General features: G+C 43.7%; 1 protein-coding gene across 3 annotated transcripts in view; it reads right to left on the reverse strand.

Annotated features, from left to right (window-relative positions):
* The window catches only part of LOC147459308 (synaptotagmin-5-like), a 161,303-nt gene that overhangs the window by 53,729 nt on the left and 91,050 nt on the right, over nucleotides 1-16,524 (reverse strand). The window contains exons 2-5 of one of the 3 annotated variants that reach the window (XM_086510602.1): nucleotides 3,232-3,397; nucleotides 2,717-2,767; nucleotides 2,231-2,351; nucleotides 2,037-2,158 (exon numbers count right to left, since the gene is read on the reverse strand). In XM_086510602.1, coding sequence (XP_086366728.1) covers nucleotides 2,037-2,158; nucleotides 2,231-2,351; nucleotides 2,717-2,767; nucleotides 3,232-3,300 — 363 coding nt within the window. In that variant the 5' untranslated portion in view covers nucleotides 3,301-3,397. Of the gene's footprint in view, nucleotides 1-2,036; nucleotides 2,159-2,230; nucleotides 2,352-2,716; nucleotides 2,768-3,231; nucleotides 3,398-4,430; nucleotides 4,452-16,524 lie in introns of those variants that run through there. The other 2 variants (XM_086510604.1, XM_086510601.1) reach the window with 2 other exon arrangements.

The raw sequence follows: 16,524 nt of genomic DNA on the forward strand, positions 1-16,524 counted from the left end.
CAACAATTGCCAAAGGCAAGCAACTTTCTTCAGTAGACACTGACTCGATATACTCAAGCACCAGACTCCACCAATCCAACACTTCTACAAAGACATCAATCACTGATCGATCACATTTCTGTCTAGGGTCTCACATACAAACCCTCATCATTGTAACCATTTAGCAATCACATCCAGACCGTGCTTTTCTTTTCACGGATGTCTTGATCTACTAAATCTTGTTGCTGTCAGATTCATATCCTTTCTTTCACATTTCAATCAAGCAAACCATGCCTATGACCATGTGTACTATCGTCTCTGTATGGAGATGATTAGGACCATATTGAGCAAATTATACTTTTCCTAGCATATTGATTTGCATTGAGCCTCATAGTACTAGATATTTTCATCCCCTACCTTGACCACAATTGTTTGACATTCTTCCATCTATCATACATTCACCTCAGTTATGCATTATTGTAATATCATAATGTCTAAAGAACTTGCATAGTTGTCCATGCATTCTGTCTTCCAAGCCAGTTTTATGTGGCCTTTTGCAAGCGTGAACATAATCTCTCTTTTATTTTCCCCACAAGAGATAAGGTCATTGAGGAGACGCACATCAAAAGTTCAAAGAATGGAGCCAACATGGGGAGGACGACGGCTCCCTATTTGACGGTTGAAAGACCTTGTGAAGAAGGTTGAAGCAAAATACAGAGACAATCAATCCATGGCCATCATACAACATCACATGCATAGTTTTCTCCATACGTTTCCATAGGGCAAACGTATTCGGGTATTGAAGTATAATTGGAGTATGTTTCAACCCTTCAACTTGAAACATTCGTGGCCCTAATTTTATTTCGATAAACAAAAAACGATTCTACATGTTAAGCATTCATAGCACCATTAAAATATAAAAGTTTTCAGATCGTCCTCTAGTATTGAAACTATACAAATTTCATACATCATTAACACCTGCACCAACCTCATTAGCTTGAATTTTTCTTGCCAATCTTGCCAAGTATGATATCAGTTTCCATACGGGTATGAAAAGAAAATTTCCATACAGTGATGTTTCAACTAACGATACAAGTATTCTTGCAACTATGATCGCATGTGCAAGACAATTGTTTCTTAGCACTCAAGAGCACCTCCTACCTGCATGCATCGTTCTACCTCATTCACCGTGCCAGAACACCATAGGAGCAAGTTCTTGCAAACCTTGCTTTGCACGACAAACAGAGAATGCCATGTCCGCTTCCAGCACATCCCATGTGCATATGAACAATCATGCCTTAGCACTCAAGGGAACCTCCTACGTGCATGCATTGTTCTACCTCATTCACCGTGCAAGAACGCTGCAAGAGTGAGTTCTTATGGTCCTTGCTTAGAGGGTTATGATCTATTACACTACATCCCCATCATATTTGGCTGACAATCCATTTATGCAAGTACCCTACATTGGATGTCACATATTAGGCTAGTGAGACATCATCCACACGGCCACTTATTTTCAGAACATTGTAGTTACTACTCTGATCAAGTACACAAAAGATTAGAGTTGCACGCACGCACGCACACACAATGTGGACAGACATAGTAAGCTATATTACACAGCTGGTGTAACATATTAAGCTGGTCAGACATCACCCACCCACCCGCTTATTTTCATGCCATTCTATTTAGGTATATATCTCTGAAGACTGATACCAAGACCCCTGATTCTGGCCCTCGCATAATAAAAAGTTAGCCTTAGATGTAGATTCATGATGTGGACAGCTTATTCTTGAATTCTTTTTAAGTACATTATCTCTGGTATATTATCTCTGAATCCGAAACTTCTGATTCTCGCCCTGGCATAATAAGAAGTTTAAGCTTAAATGTAAATTCATGAAATCCTTGAGATGGCTTTCCAACAAAGGAAAAAACATTGCGTAATCATCCTGCGCATGGTTTCCTACTCTTGTCAAACACATGTACTCAATTCTCAAAGATGCCTTTATCTTAAAACAAATGAGCCTAAGTAAAAAGACAATCCTCTGAGCACAATATACCTGAACTGGCAAAGTGATACCCATCACAGGTTCAACCGCAAGAATTATACTGGGATTCCCATCCCATTGTATGGCAACCTCCAACACAATCTCACCAATATTGGACGCTACAACTCTCACTCCTGGACCAAAAGCCAAAGAGTGTCTTTTTCAAAGAATTTCAGAAATCCACAGCCATAATCAAAGCAACAAACCTCCAAACTGAGGAGCAACAGTCCCGAGAGTAAATTTCTGAAATTTCAATGATGTGAAAACACTTGGTTTATATTGTTCCAAAATGGGCTCCAACAAGGTTTTGAGTAGTAAGGAAGCTGCCTGTTGAACAAAATTTCTTAATTAGCATCTATAGGAAATTTGGTTTACTTTTACCGAGAGAAGAGACTCCACCATTTTTCAAACAACTCCAGACTATCACTTTTTCACAGATAAAGATTAACCCTTAAAAATCTTTTAGAAAATCAACCCAGCTACCCAGTAAAAAAACTGATTTTTTTGGACACTCTCCTAGCAAACAGCTACTCTCATCCATTCAAAATCAATACAATTTCTATTCTACAAAATAAAAATTAAACTGGTTGTTTTCAGGGATAAAGTTGTGAGCGTAACTGCCTCTTATTAACTTCACATGAAAAATGGTAAGCCGGCAACTAATGTAACATGTGATGAGAAGAACAAAGGACCTTGTCGACAAAGGGCCATATTCGCTTTAGCTCTTGATTCAACCAAGATGCCTGAAATCACGTACACCAGCATATCAGCTTATCATTTCGAAAACACATTAGCTTCGTGATTCAATGCAGTCAACAGATCAAACAACACAAACGCAAACCATGCACTCACGAATTATAAGAGGGAATAAAGCACTCATAAAACTATAAAAGCAAGGGACACAAGAAAAAAAAGAAAAAAAAAACTAAATCACTTTATTTGCTACGAAACAAAACTAGATAAAACAAAACATTATTAACTTAAAAATGTTTTTAGAAAAGGCATGCGCAAAGTAAGTTGACGCAACTCACTTGGCTAAAACTTAAACAAGTACTCAACCTTAAACAAAAAAGGATAAAAACTTAATCCTAGAAATCAAACTTCACAAACAACTTCTAAAGGAGCAAATTTTTAAGTCCTAACGTAAGCTAAATACAAAATCGAAAAATGAATACTACTACAAACCTACGAAGAACAAAGATCCAACCTTGACGGTATGTGACCTCAACTTTGTTGCTTGTCCAAACAGGAAGAATAAGGTTAACCCCTTTATCATGCATAGCTTGGACAACAGCTATGACATCCCTACCCACGTCGCCAGTGCCCAAGAGTAGGTGCAGGTTTGTATAGGTCATTCATGCTTTGAACGTACTCTACAAAAACAACGAGCTGAGTTTCAATCACCCTCCAGAAGTGATGGGCATACTCAGCCATGATAAAGGCTAGCATTTGTCAAGTTAGAGTAAAAATACTAGAAGCACTAGAGATCAAAACAACAAAATAGTGTGCTACTAAGTCAAACAATAAGTCTGCTTTTAAGCTCCCAACTTTTATTGAATTTACTACTTATCTTGAACATTCCAAAAGAAAATCTACGCAAGATATGACGTTAATGTCATCTAAAATCCTAGTGAATCTCTTTCTTCCTTTGTCTACATCTACATTCTTACTTTTTAACCATAAGAAGTCAAAGTTCAAGGCTGACTTTTCTACTAGCAATGGCTTGTACCTATCCTTCTCAAGCTTGTATGCAAAAACTTTTGAAATACGAGACTTGACTCTGAATTTAAGGTCCTCCAAATTTAGCTTCGTATATAGCTTAGTAAAGTCAAAATTTTGGAGACATAAAGGAGAAGATTTCTTCTTAAGGCTTCTTGAAGAGTTCAAAAGCTTTATAACAAGAATCACACCTACTGAATCATTTAAAATCCAACTTGAATCAGTAGGTACATCTGCTTCCTTTAGCACATTTTTCCACAATTTATTTACGCTAGGTAAAATGCCTTGAAATAATAAGTAAGCCATTTGGAAACCTCCTTCAAAGAGGTGTTACAAGAAGCAGCTATAAATCTAGCCTTTATAGGTTCTTGTGGAACTTCCAAACGGTAGATGAAAAGGGGTAATTTAGGCTAGGGGTAATTTAGGCTGGCACTTGAAACCAAAAGACTTACAAAAGTCTTCATGTTTCAAGATAACCTCTTGCATCGAAAGATCACAACCATTGTAAGTCTGAGAGTTTACTTCACCTAACAAGCATTCTAAATACAACTTTTTTGCACGTAACAACAAATTTATTAGAGCACTTATCTGCGTAAGAGATTACAAAATCACGATGAAATTTTCAATGAGCATTATAATCAGAAGAAGATAAGCTATTCCTTTTTTTTTTGCCCCTTTCAATTCTACCTTCATAAGTGTGCGCTTATTCCAACTTCAAGTCTTCATCTCTCCGCTTAAGGCTTTTTTTTTCATCCTCTTTTTTTAAAGGGTGTCTCAGCCTGGTGCCTGTATTTCAATTATCAAAGAGCAGAGATTGAACATTTCTGGTGCTGAAGAAAATCTGAGAGAGAATACATAGAAAGTGCACATTGAAAACTTGATGCAAACACTTCTCTACGCACAATGAGTCGAGCCTATCCATCTCTCAATCTCTTCCTCTCTCTGTCTGAGTATCTCTCTGATGCAGTGAATCAGTCGAGCATCAAGCCTCTCTCTCACACATTTCGCGCCTTTCACCTTTCACACCTATCAGCTTAGTTTAGGATTCCGCAGTATTTATATTCTGTTATCCTAGTTTAATTTATTTTGTTAATCTGACTTTGTATCAGATACACTGCATTGTAACTTTCTTGTCTCATAGGTCACTTTGGCCTTTTGAAGACGTTAATATGACATTTCATCTCTCTCTCTCTCTCTCTCTCTCTCTCTCTCTCTCTCTCTCTCTCTCTCTCTCTCTCTCTCTCTCTCTCTCTCTCTCCAGCCATGCTGTACGGAGTGGAGATATGGGGCCCCTTAGTTGATCATCATAGCAGAGCTAGCAGTACTGATGGATGGAGATGTATGGAGAAGCCCTTGGTGTCTATGATTTCTCAGATGATTAGGGCCAAGGCCTCAGTACCACATGACATTGTTAGGGCGGAGCTCATTGCTCCTCCATTGGTGGTGAAGGCATTCACTCGATCAGTTTCATTTATGCATAGCACTTGGGCTCTCCCTAGAGATAGATATGCTTCATTAGCACTAGAGTCTTCGCAACAGCTGGCATTGCAGGGAGATAGATCATGTTGGTATGCAGAGATGGCATCTTGGTTTCAGTTACATGGATTTAGTATGGACCGGCTACCCCCATTTCAGTACTCTCTAAATGCACCCTCCATCTCCCTCACTAGGGCAAAGATTATCAGGCTCATCAAACAGGACTTGATTCAGTTGGATACGATGGATACAACCTACACATGAGCTAGGTACGAAGATGACTTTCTATAGAGATCATCTTCTCCAACTCACGGAGGATGGTTTTGTGATCAAATCAGGATACATGGATACTCATCTATCCCACGGGATACGATGTGCTATTGGTCAGATACGCACATCCTCACATCAACTAGAGATCAAGACAGGCAGATTTAGAGGAGTACCTGCTGAGTCCAGGATTTGTCAGGTGTGCCAAATAGAGCCAGAGACAAAGCTACATTACATATGTCACTACCTAGTATACTATGAGATACGAGGCCTCTTTCACTGTCTATTCGGAGAGGGTTTTGGGCCACTTCCTAGAGTCATGAGATACCAGGATCAGAGTTGCCTCAGATTATACTTACTGGAGATTCGCAAACACAGAGAGAACCTCTTGAAGAGGAGCACAATGAGAGAGATCCAGCAACATCGGAAGATTACAGATTTCTTTCAATCACAGACAGAGGAGTTCGAGTAGCCCCCACAACATAACAACACCAGAAGCACCAGAGGCATACTGCTTGATCGGGCGATAGAGTTGGGGCGGTCTCGTTGCCCACGGATGAGGGGGCCCTCTCGATATCGACGCAGATTGCGACAGAGGATCCATACCATATTGGAACGACATAGGAGCAGTCCCGGATACTGATGTATATGTATATGATGCCTCGACTGTCAGAGAGATCCATTGCGTTGTATCAGCTCACCCTTTGTATTTCCTATTCCCTTTGTATCAGCTTTCACCCCACCCCTACCCACTATTTTCTTTTCAATTCTTTGTACTTTTTGTACCCAGACCTGGTATTAGATTCACCACATGTAACCTTTTGGTCTCATAGGTCATTTTGGCCTTTTGAAGATGTTAATATTACATCTCTCTCTCTCTCTCTCTCTCTCTCTCTCTCTCTCTCTCTCTCTCTCTCTCTCTCTCTCTCTCTCTGGTCCGCTAGAGCCTCCATTACCAAATCCGCTAGAGCCATGCCCTGCTACTAGTACTTTCTTTACTACGGAAACGGTGAAAAAAGCCATTGATAAGATGAAGACAAGAAGAGCATATGATCATGATGGTTTAGTAGCAAAACATCTGATGCATGCCAGGGATCTACTTTCAGAAGTCCTTGCTCGTCTGTTTAACAGGGTCATGTGTGAAGGATTACCTGAATCTTGGAAATTATCTACTATCGTAACTATTTTCAAGTCAGGGGATCCTATGATACCCGGGAACTACCGGACCATTATGGTAGGTCACACATTGACCCGACTGTACGCATCCATTCTTGAACAAAAATTGAGTAGATGGGCAGAGAATGAGGGCATAAGGGCAACAGGACAAGCCGGATTCAGGAGGGGTTATTCCACTTTAGATCATATTCTTACACTTGGAGCCATTATTGAGGAAGGAAGAGCAAGCGGGAGAAGGATGTATTGTTGCTTTGTGGATTTTCAGAAAGCTTTTGATACAGTACCAAGGGCAAGATTGATGCGCAGGATGCAAGAGTTAGGGGTCCCCAAAGAGATTATTTGGGGGATCATGGCTTTATACAGGTCAGTAACTGGTTATGTACGTACTCCAGAAGGGGGTTCCGACATTGTTCATTCCACCGTTGGAGTAAAGCAGGGATGCCCACTGCCCCTACTTTATTTGGTATGTACATAGATGAGGTATCAGATTACATTGATAGAGAGGGTGACAGAGGTGCTCAACTTGCAGGGTCATGGATCCCTTTGTTGTTGTATGCACATGATATTGTATTGATAGCAGAATCACCAGATGGAATGCAGAGGCAGCTAGATGCATTACATAAATTCGCGCAGGACAATGGACTGTCGGTAAACTTGGGTAAAACCAAAGTTATGGTGTTTAACACCACACCGCAATGGGTTAGGAGATCGGCACCTACATTTGCATATGGCCAGGATACAGTAGAGTACACAGATGCATACACATACCTTGGTGTGGTATTTGCAGGACCGAAGTTTACTCTTAAGAAAGTAGCGGATGCTAGATTGTCCAGAGCCTCTGCGGCCTTGGGAGGGTTGGAGAGGATGTGTTCACAAGTGCAGTTTCAGGAACCACAAATAAAACTTTGGCTCTTTGATACTGTGGTGGCTTCAGCTATGCTTTATGGGGTCCAGACTTGGGGACCATCTCTGGATCAGGATAATTGGAAGTCAATGGAGAGACCTTTGGTATCTATGATTTCCCGAATGATTAGAGCCAAGGCCTCCGTACCACACGCGATTACCCGAGCGGAACTAGCTACCCCTCCGATAGAAATTGAAGCTCTTATCGGATCAATGTCCTTTATACATGGTTTGTGGGATACAAATAATTGCCGATATACTAGACTGGCCCTCGAATCCTCTCGACAATTAGCAATGAAAGGGGATACATCATGCTGGTATGCGCAACTGTCCTCATGGTTTCAGAGACACGGGTTCAGTATGGAAAGATTACCCCCCTTCCAATACTCTCTTGAGGCTCCATCACTGGCAATTACACGAACGGAGATTAATAAAATCATCCGCCAGGATCTTATACAGTTGGATACTAAGAGGACATGGGTAGACCCTACACAAGAATTGGGCACGAAGATAGCCGACTACAAAGAAAACTTCCTATAGCTATCTGAAGATGGATTTGTGATTCGCCCGAGCTACATGGATACCCACATGTCTCATGGTTTGAGATGTGCTATTGGTCAGATTCGTACATCCTCACACCAGCTGGAAATTGAATTTGGCAGATTTAGGGGAATCCCACCTGAGAGCAGAATTTGCAAGTTATGCGGAATGGAGCCGGAGACAGAATTACACTACATATGCCATTGCACCGTATACTATGAGATACGTGGGCGTTTCCATTGCCTGTTTAAAGAAGGCTTGGACCTCTAGATAGAGTCATGCAATACCAAGATCAAAGATGCTTAGGCTTGTACCTACTGGAACTACATCGGCACAGGGATAATCTACTGAGAAGACAAAGAGCACTACAGCCTCAAAGGCAGATCACAGATTTCTTCGGATCGAGAGAAGCAGGCGTGGAAGGAGAAGCAAGAGGCCAGCAGCCAGCACAAAGGAGTACCCACATTCATACCAAAGGCACCCTCATTGACAGGGCGATTGAGCTTAGGAAATCGAGACGACCACGACCGAGATGCAAAAGCACACTTCACCGGAGGAGACTAAAACAAAGGATTAGAAGCATTCTAGCGAAACACCCAGAATGCTCCTAAGAAGTTTATTTAATACTTTGTATTTAGTTTTTTTCACATTTATTTTCACACTTAGTACTTTAGTACTAAGGTACCAAGACATTGTAACAGATTCACCACTTTTGTATCAGTTTGGTCTCATAGGTCATTCTGGCCTTTTGAAGACGTTAATATAACATTTCATTTCATTTCATCTCTCTCTCTCTCTCTCTCTCTCTCTCTCTCTCTCTCTCTCTCTCTCTCTCTCTCTCTCTCTCTCTCTCTCTCTCTCTCTCTCTCTCTCTCTCTCTCTCTCTCTCAAACGAACGAAGAGATAGGATCTCCCGGCCACACGGACCACCTACAGATACACGTCGGACGAACCACCCGACCATAGCCACCATCCGGCAGCACCCCCGTGTTGGGGCCAGCGTCCGAGGACGTAGGCATGCACCTGTAAGACCGAGCGTCCCATACCACCCGGCCTCACCTCCTCGAGGTGACCTCGCGCACTCCTCGCCTCGCGGGCTAACCACTGGCACTCTGCCAGTGGGGTCGATAACTGCAAATGAGGCCTTGGCCTCCCTTTATAATAATGGCCAGCCACACTGGCCGGGTTCACACTACGTCCGCCCAGACACTGGACGCCCATCCCGACGGCATCTGGGCTAGATTCCCTCTCCTGTGAGCGGGACATAACATACTTCCCCCCTTAAGAACCATTGATGTCCTCATCAATGAAGTGGGGATACTGAGCCTTCAAAGCTCTAACAGGTTCCCAAGTAGCAAACCTTTCAGATTGACCCTTCCATTTAATTTAAGTACTCGTCATAAGCCTTTTGGCGAGAATGACGGGTACGATGATCCAAAACTGCTTCTGGTTCTCGAGGAATATACTCAGTTTGCATATCTTGCCATACATTTTCCTCGATAGGCACGACAACATCAGCTTCGCCCAATTTCACTTTAAGGCGGCTGACATGAAACACTGGATGTATAGTAACATCCGAAGGAAGAGCCAGTTTATAGGCAACTTGGCCAATTTTCTTTGTGATCAAGAACGGACCACAATATCTAGCTGAAAGCTTATAATGCTTTCCTATTCGCATAGTCTTGGAATCCTTGGGTATCTTCAGATAAACCCATTGTCCCACATCTAGAGTCCTTGGAGACCTCTTTTGATTAGCATAAGTAGTAACTCGGTCACGAGCCGTTCTTATACTATCCTTAGCCAATTCGAGCATTTCCTGCATGTCATACAAGAAATCACGAGCTTGGCGTTCCTTGACTTTCTCTAAGCCAATAGCAATCGGGGATTTAGGCTCAAATCCATACATCAGCATGAATGGGCTAAATCCAGTAGCAGAATGCTTGCTACTATTATAGGCAAACTCTAACTGTGGGAGATACCTTTCCCAATCAGATTGCCTGTGAGAGACATAGGCTTTCAACATGTCTTCTAACGTCTGATTCATCCTCTCAGTTTGTCCGTCGGACTCAGGATGGTCAAAAGACGACATACTGAGCTTCGTCTGAAGGTGAGCAAAAACATCCGGCCAGTGAACTTAGTATCTCGATCACTGACGATATCTTCTGGGAGACCATACAGCTTATAAAGCTGATCGACAAATAAAACCACCAACTCATGGCTTTTTACTATCGACCTCGTTGGTATAAACTTCGCCATTTTTGTGAGTCTATCGACCACAACCCAAATAGCGTCATTGCCCCGACTAGTATTAGGCAAACCAACGATGAAGTCCATGGAAATACTCTGCCACTTGGCATCTGGGATTCCAATGGGTGTAGCAGGCCAGCTTTCCTAAGGCGCTCTGTCTTATTGACCTGACACTGAGCGCATCTCTTCACATAGCTCTCTATGTAAGAGCGCATTCTTGGCCAATAGAAATATCGCTTGACCAAAGCTAAGGTTCTCTGGATGCCTGGGTGCCCAGCGCTAGGAACATCGTGGCATTCGCACAAAATCCTTTGTCGAATCTCATCTATTTCCGGCACGCAGACTTTGCCATTTCTGAACAATAGTCCACCTCTAATGGAATATTGTCGCTGTCTCGTCTCTCCAGCACGACTCACTTGGGTCTCCAGACCACCCAAGCGTGTATGCAAGTCATGCCCCGCTTCGACCTCGTTCCATATCTTGCCAAAATGGCCATCAGAACGACATAGCCCTCGGAGAGAGAGATAGAAATCCGTCGATATTTCAGCCATAGACAAGGCATTGACCTCAGGAATCCTGCTGAGCGCATCGGCAACTCGATTGCTGGATCCTTTCCTATAACGGATCTCAAAGTCAAACTCTTGCATAAGCTCAACCCATCTAGCCTTCCGGCCTCTGAGATCACCCTGATCACAGATATAGCGCAAGGAGTGATGATCTGTCCATGCAGCAAACGTAGAGCCATACAAGTAGTGCCGCCATTTCCTCAGGGCGTGGACTACAGCATAAAGCTCCTTCTCATACGTTGGATAACGTATCTCGGTGTCAGAAAGTTTCTTACTTTCAAACGCGACAGGACATCCATCCTGATATAATGCCGCACCAATAGCATAATCACTAGCATCCATTTCAACCACAAACGGTTTGCTAGGATCCACAATGTGCAATATTGGCGCAGTAGTCACCAAGTGCTTTAGTGTCCGAAAGCTCTCGTTGAGACGCTCATTCCATACAACAAGGGGATTACCTTTACGACGAGGACCCGAAGTCTTCGGCCCTTTCACCCCTCCTTTTAAAAGTTGCGTAAGCGGAGCAGCAACTTTAGAGTAATCCTTGATAAACTTGTGAAAGAATCCAGTAAAGCCTAAAAAGGACTTTTTACTTGGCGTACATTCTTCAGAATGGGCCAATTTCGCACTTTATCCAGCTTTTCAGGGTCGACGCGAATTCCATCGCGAGTGATGATGTGACCCAAGTACAGAAGCTCTTTCTTAAAGAATTCACACTAAGAAGCCTTAGCGTAAAGCTTCTCAGTTCTCAGTACTTCGAGAATATGCACTAGGTGCTCAGACAAACTTCGACTGTAGATCAAGATATCATCAAGAAATACAACAACGAAGTTGCCTAGAAATGGTCTTAGCAAATCGTTCATCATTGTTGGAACGTAGCTCGAGCATTGGTCAAACCAAAAGGCAAGACCAAAAACTCGTAGTGACCATAACGCGTATGGAAGCCTGTCTTAGGAATATCTTCTAGTTTGATCCGTATCTGATGATAGCCTGATCGCAGGTCTATCTTCGTAAAATACAACGCTCCATGGAGCCGATCTATCAGATCGTCCATACGCGGGAGCGAAAACTTGTTCTTGACAATGAGTTTATTTAACCCCTTGTAATCCACGCAGAAGCGCATAGTGTTATCCTTCTAGCGAGAAAGTAGCACTGGCGCTCCCCACGGGGATTTACTAGGCCGAACAAAACCCCTGTCGAGATAATCCTTCAGCTGTCGCTGAATCTTGTCCTCCTCGGTTTTACTAAACCGATAGGGTTGCTTTGAGAAGGGCTGACTACCAACCACCAACTCAATGCCATGATCTACTCCTCTCGAAGGCGACAAGCCAGGAGGTAGATCATCAGGAAAAACATCCTTGAAATCAGTCATGATTTCTCGGATAAGGTTGGATTCGTCGGAATCCCCAAGTTCAACAGAAGAACATGAAACATTTTTACCAAATTCAGTGACAGAAGTACCAAGCACTAATGAATCAAACTAAGCAGACGGTACACATTAATAAAAGTCAACATCAGAAGACTTTATTTCTTTATACATTTCCAAAGCAGTAACAACTGGTATTGTAAAACCATTATTTACAGACTTCTGATTACAAAGCGACACAGACACATGAGGCATGTTCTGCTTAACAAAAACAAGAGAGTGATGTACATAGTCTATATACAATGAGTCCTGTTTATCATAAAACCATGGAATTCCTAAAATAACATATGCTCTGTCCAGGCGCATGATGTGGAAATCCAGGTTCTCTTTGTAATCAGCCAGCTCGAGCGACAAGTCTGGAACCATCCGATTCCATATATCCGTATCCACGCCATAAGCCATCTTCACGCGATACTCATGGTCACTGTCCTACGTCCGCAGGTTCAGTTTCTGCACCAATTTTGCATCCACAAAATTGTGTGAGCTTCCATTATCAAGGAGTACGGTCACGTCGTAACCATTTATCTTCCCGGGGAAACGGAGAAGATCGTGCTTACCAAACACTTTGGTGCTAAAAATACAATTTGTGCATTAACTGTGCGCTAAATGATGGATTTCAACTTGAACAACATCAGAGTTACCTGAGATCTCGTGAATCTGAACCGAAGGACGGCCTTGCGGTTTCTGCGTCTTTTTCTTTTTAGGGCAATCCTTGATTTGGTGACCCGTCTGGCCACATCCGAAACAAACCCCCTTTTTCACTGCATCAGCAACTGAAGCATTTCTGGCTTTCTTCTTCTCCTGAGAAGATCTCGACGGTGATTTGGACTTATAGTGGAATCGGGGTCGCTTCCTCGAAGCACCCTCGCCGGATTGATGGTCTGCAGTTCTTTTCTTCTCATAATTCGCTCCATTTATCAAATGGAACGTCCTCGCCTTGGCCACTGCATCCTCGACATCAGTCGGGGCTTTGTCCTTGATTAAGGCCCACCGGTAATCTTCATGTAACCCCAGCAAGTACATGTGCACGGCGTGTGTGGAATCCACCTTGCGAAAGGTGAGCGACTCTTTGAAAGCTGTCATATACTTATCAAGAGACAGAGTTTTCATCGAAAGACTCTGCAGTTTGGCGTAAGCTTTCAAAGGGTCCATTTTAACGAAATCCTTCTTGAATTTTACGCAAAAATCAGCCCACGTCGTACGCTTTTCTGACATATCACGCCACCAGGTAAGCGCCTTACTGCGCAAATAAAGAGGAATCGTCTGAATCCTCCGTTCATCATGCTCCCCATGGAGATCAAAGTATATGGTCCACTAGTGCAACCAATTCCGTCACTCCTACTCTTCACCTGAGAAATTTGTAGTCTTGTACGGAATTGTGGCAGTCGGACCACCTTGTGAACGCCCAAAAGCGGTAATCTGCGTCCGCAAATGCTGGAGATGGATTTCGCCCTCGGAAATACGCGCAGTCGTCGACTGAGCCATATTTTCGAGAGTAGAAAGTCGGGAACTGAGCCTCTGTACGACCCCTTCGAGAGAGGCCAAGCGAAGGTTCGTTTGAACATTCGCGTTTTCCAGAGCGGTAACACGCTGGTCGAAGCTCTGGAAAGTGCTTGTGATCCATGTGTAGAGAGCATGCGTAAATGGAATTTGGATGTTACCTGGCGCGTCGTCATGCTACACATCCGAGCTGGAGGAATCCATGGCGAAGTGCGTGAAAAACTGGAAAATTCACGCAAAACTGAGCCTTTTCTGCACTTTTCGGTCGCAAAAAGTTGAAGTTGCAAAGAGCGCCACGCGTCAACATGACCGCGTGAAGGTGAGGAGGTGATGGCGGGAGCGCGAGAGCGCAAACGGGTGAGAGAGAGGAGGCGCGAGAGAGAAGCAGAAAACTCGAGAAAATGAATTCTCTGTAAGCTGAGGTCTCTGCAAGTGAGTTTTTGATAAACTCAGGTTTCAAACTTTGGCCTTAAAAAAAAGTCCTGGTCACTTAAATTAAAAGGCCACTTAAAGGGGTCATTTTAATAAATGGGCTGAAAAAAAGATCCCAGCGCCAGGCTAAAAAAAATCAACGCAAAACTGTCAGCACTGAGGCTGCCGCGTGGAAAAGGAAACGCCCCTCCCTGGCTCGTGGATGCGCGTGCCTGACTCACGCTGGAGGCCAGCTGGGCTAGCAACCTCTCCACGCTGGAATTCCTGCACTGCCCCTCTCCTTCCACGCTGGGCTTCTCCCTTCGATGACACCCTCTCTCTTCGACTGGCAGACAAGTTTGCTTGCTTTATACTGCTGAGAGTTACTCTCTCTCTCTCTCTCTCTCTCTCTCTCTCTCTCTCTCTCTCTTGCACAGAGAAGGAGAAGGAGAGTGCAGAGAGGGTTTCTTTACTGAGAAACAACATACTATATGCTGAATTCTATCCAAAATCAGCAAATTAATGATAATACACTGATTTTCATCGATAACCAGTAAAATCAATGAGTAATCCTCTTATTTGAAGCACATCCACCTGCTAGACTGCTGAATTTTATAAAAAATCAGCAAGCAACGCATTAAATTTCAACTGCACACAAGGTTATGAGAAGAAAATAATCAGTTAAACAATTAATTCATAAAAAATGAGATACAACAATGATTATCCGACTCAAAACCAATCTGTAAGTGTGCACTTGGTCCTTCGTGTAGCCAAGCCGGCTCTGATACCATGAAACGAACGAAGAGATAGGATCTCCCGGCCACACGGACCGCCTACAGATACGCGTCGGACGAACCACCCGACCATAGCCACCATCCGGTAGCACCCCCGTCCTGGGGCCAGCGTCCGAGGACGTAGGCGTGCACCTATAAGACCGAGCGTCCCATACCACCCGGCCTCACCTCCTCGAGGTGACCTCGCGCACTCCTAGCCTCGCGGGCTAACCACTGGCACTCTGCCAGTGGGGTCGGTAACTGCAAATGAGGCCTTGGCCTTCCTTTTATAATAATGGCCAGCCACACTGGCCAGGTTCACACTACGTCCGCCCGGACACTGGACGCCCATCCCGATGGCATCTGGGCTAGATCCCCTCTCTTGTGAGCGGGACATAACACTCTCTCTCTCTCTCTCTCTCTCTCTCTCTCTCTCTCTCTCTCTCTCTCTCTCTCTCTCTCTCGGAAAAAGTCAGGGCTGTATATTACTGAGTACAATATAATCCCCAGCGGATGCCAAAATAGCCTATCACGTGGGGTGTACAAGCTGAATGTAAGGAGGAGAGCCACTATAGTGACAACTCGACTAGAACAATCTCATGGTGGTCGGTGAGACGAGTGGAGGAGAAACCACCGAGGAGGGGCATAATGCCACGTAATCTGGCCACCTGTAAGTGTGAAGAAGAGTGGGGATCGTGCCCAATGCCGAAGGAAGGCAAATCGGCGAGCCTCGGCTGCTCGAGATGTACCTAACGAAGAATCCCACTGCCAAATCAGGGTGTGAATGATGTCCAGCCAAATGGCAGTGAGGGTATCCTGAAGGAGCTGTGGAGCCGCACTTAGAATGTGAAGACAACGAGCTCTCCAAACATTCCATAGTGTAATACTAGTGATAACTGAAAAAACTTCATCACGTGTCTGAGAATCCCCCTACCAAGCAATGTGTGGTAGCATAGCCAAAGTCCCTCGCCGATAACCAGCCAAGGTAAGCATAAAGGCTGGATCTGTGTCTGAGCCCTCGTAGAAAAGATGGGGGCCGGGCATCGGCATCAACCATGAGACAGATCCCCTCTCTCTCTCTCTCTCTCTCTCTCTCTCTCTCTCTCTCTATATATATATATATATATATATATATATACATATATAGACCACATTCTAACACTCATAGCCATTATTGAGGAGGGCAGATCTATCACAAATGGAGACGGGTCTATTGTAGCTTTGTGGACTTCCGCAAAGCATTTGACAATGCCCAAAGCTAGATTGATGCGCAAACTACAGGAGATGGGAATACCCACAGAGCTGATTTGGGGAATCATAGCATTATACAAGTCAGTGGTGGGGCATGTACGCACTCCAGAGGGGCTATCTACATTAATTCACTCTACTATCGGTGTGAAGCAGGGCTGACCGCTCTCTCCTACTTCATTTGGTATATATGTAGATGAGGTTTCTGACTATATTGAGAGAGATGGTGATAGAGGTGCACAACT

This window comes from Adiantum capillus-veneris, chromosome 4 (assembly GCF_014529385.1).
Source record: "Adiantum capillus-veneris isolate H3 chromosome 4, ASM1452938v2, whole genome shotgun sequence".
NCBI lineage: Eukaryota > Viridiplantae > Streptophyta > Polypodiopsida > Polypodiales > Pteridaceae > Adiantum > Adiantum capillus-veneris.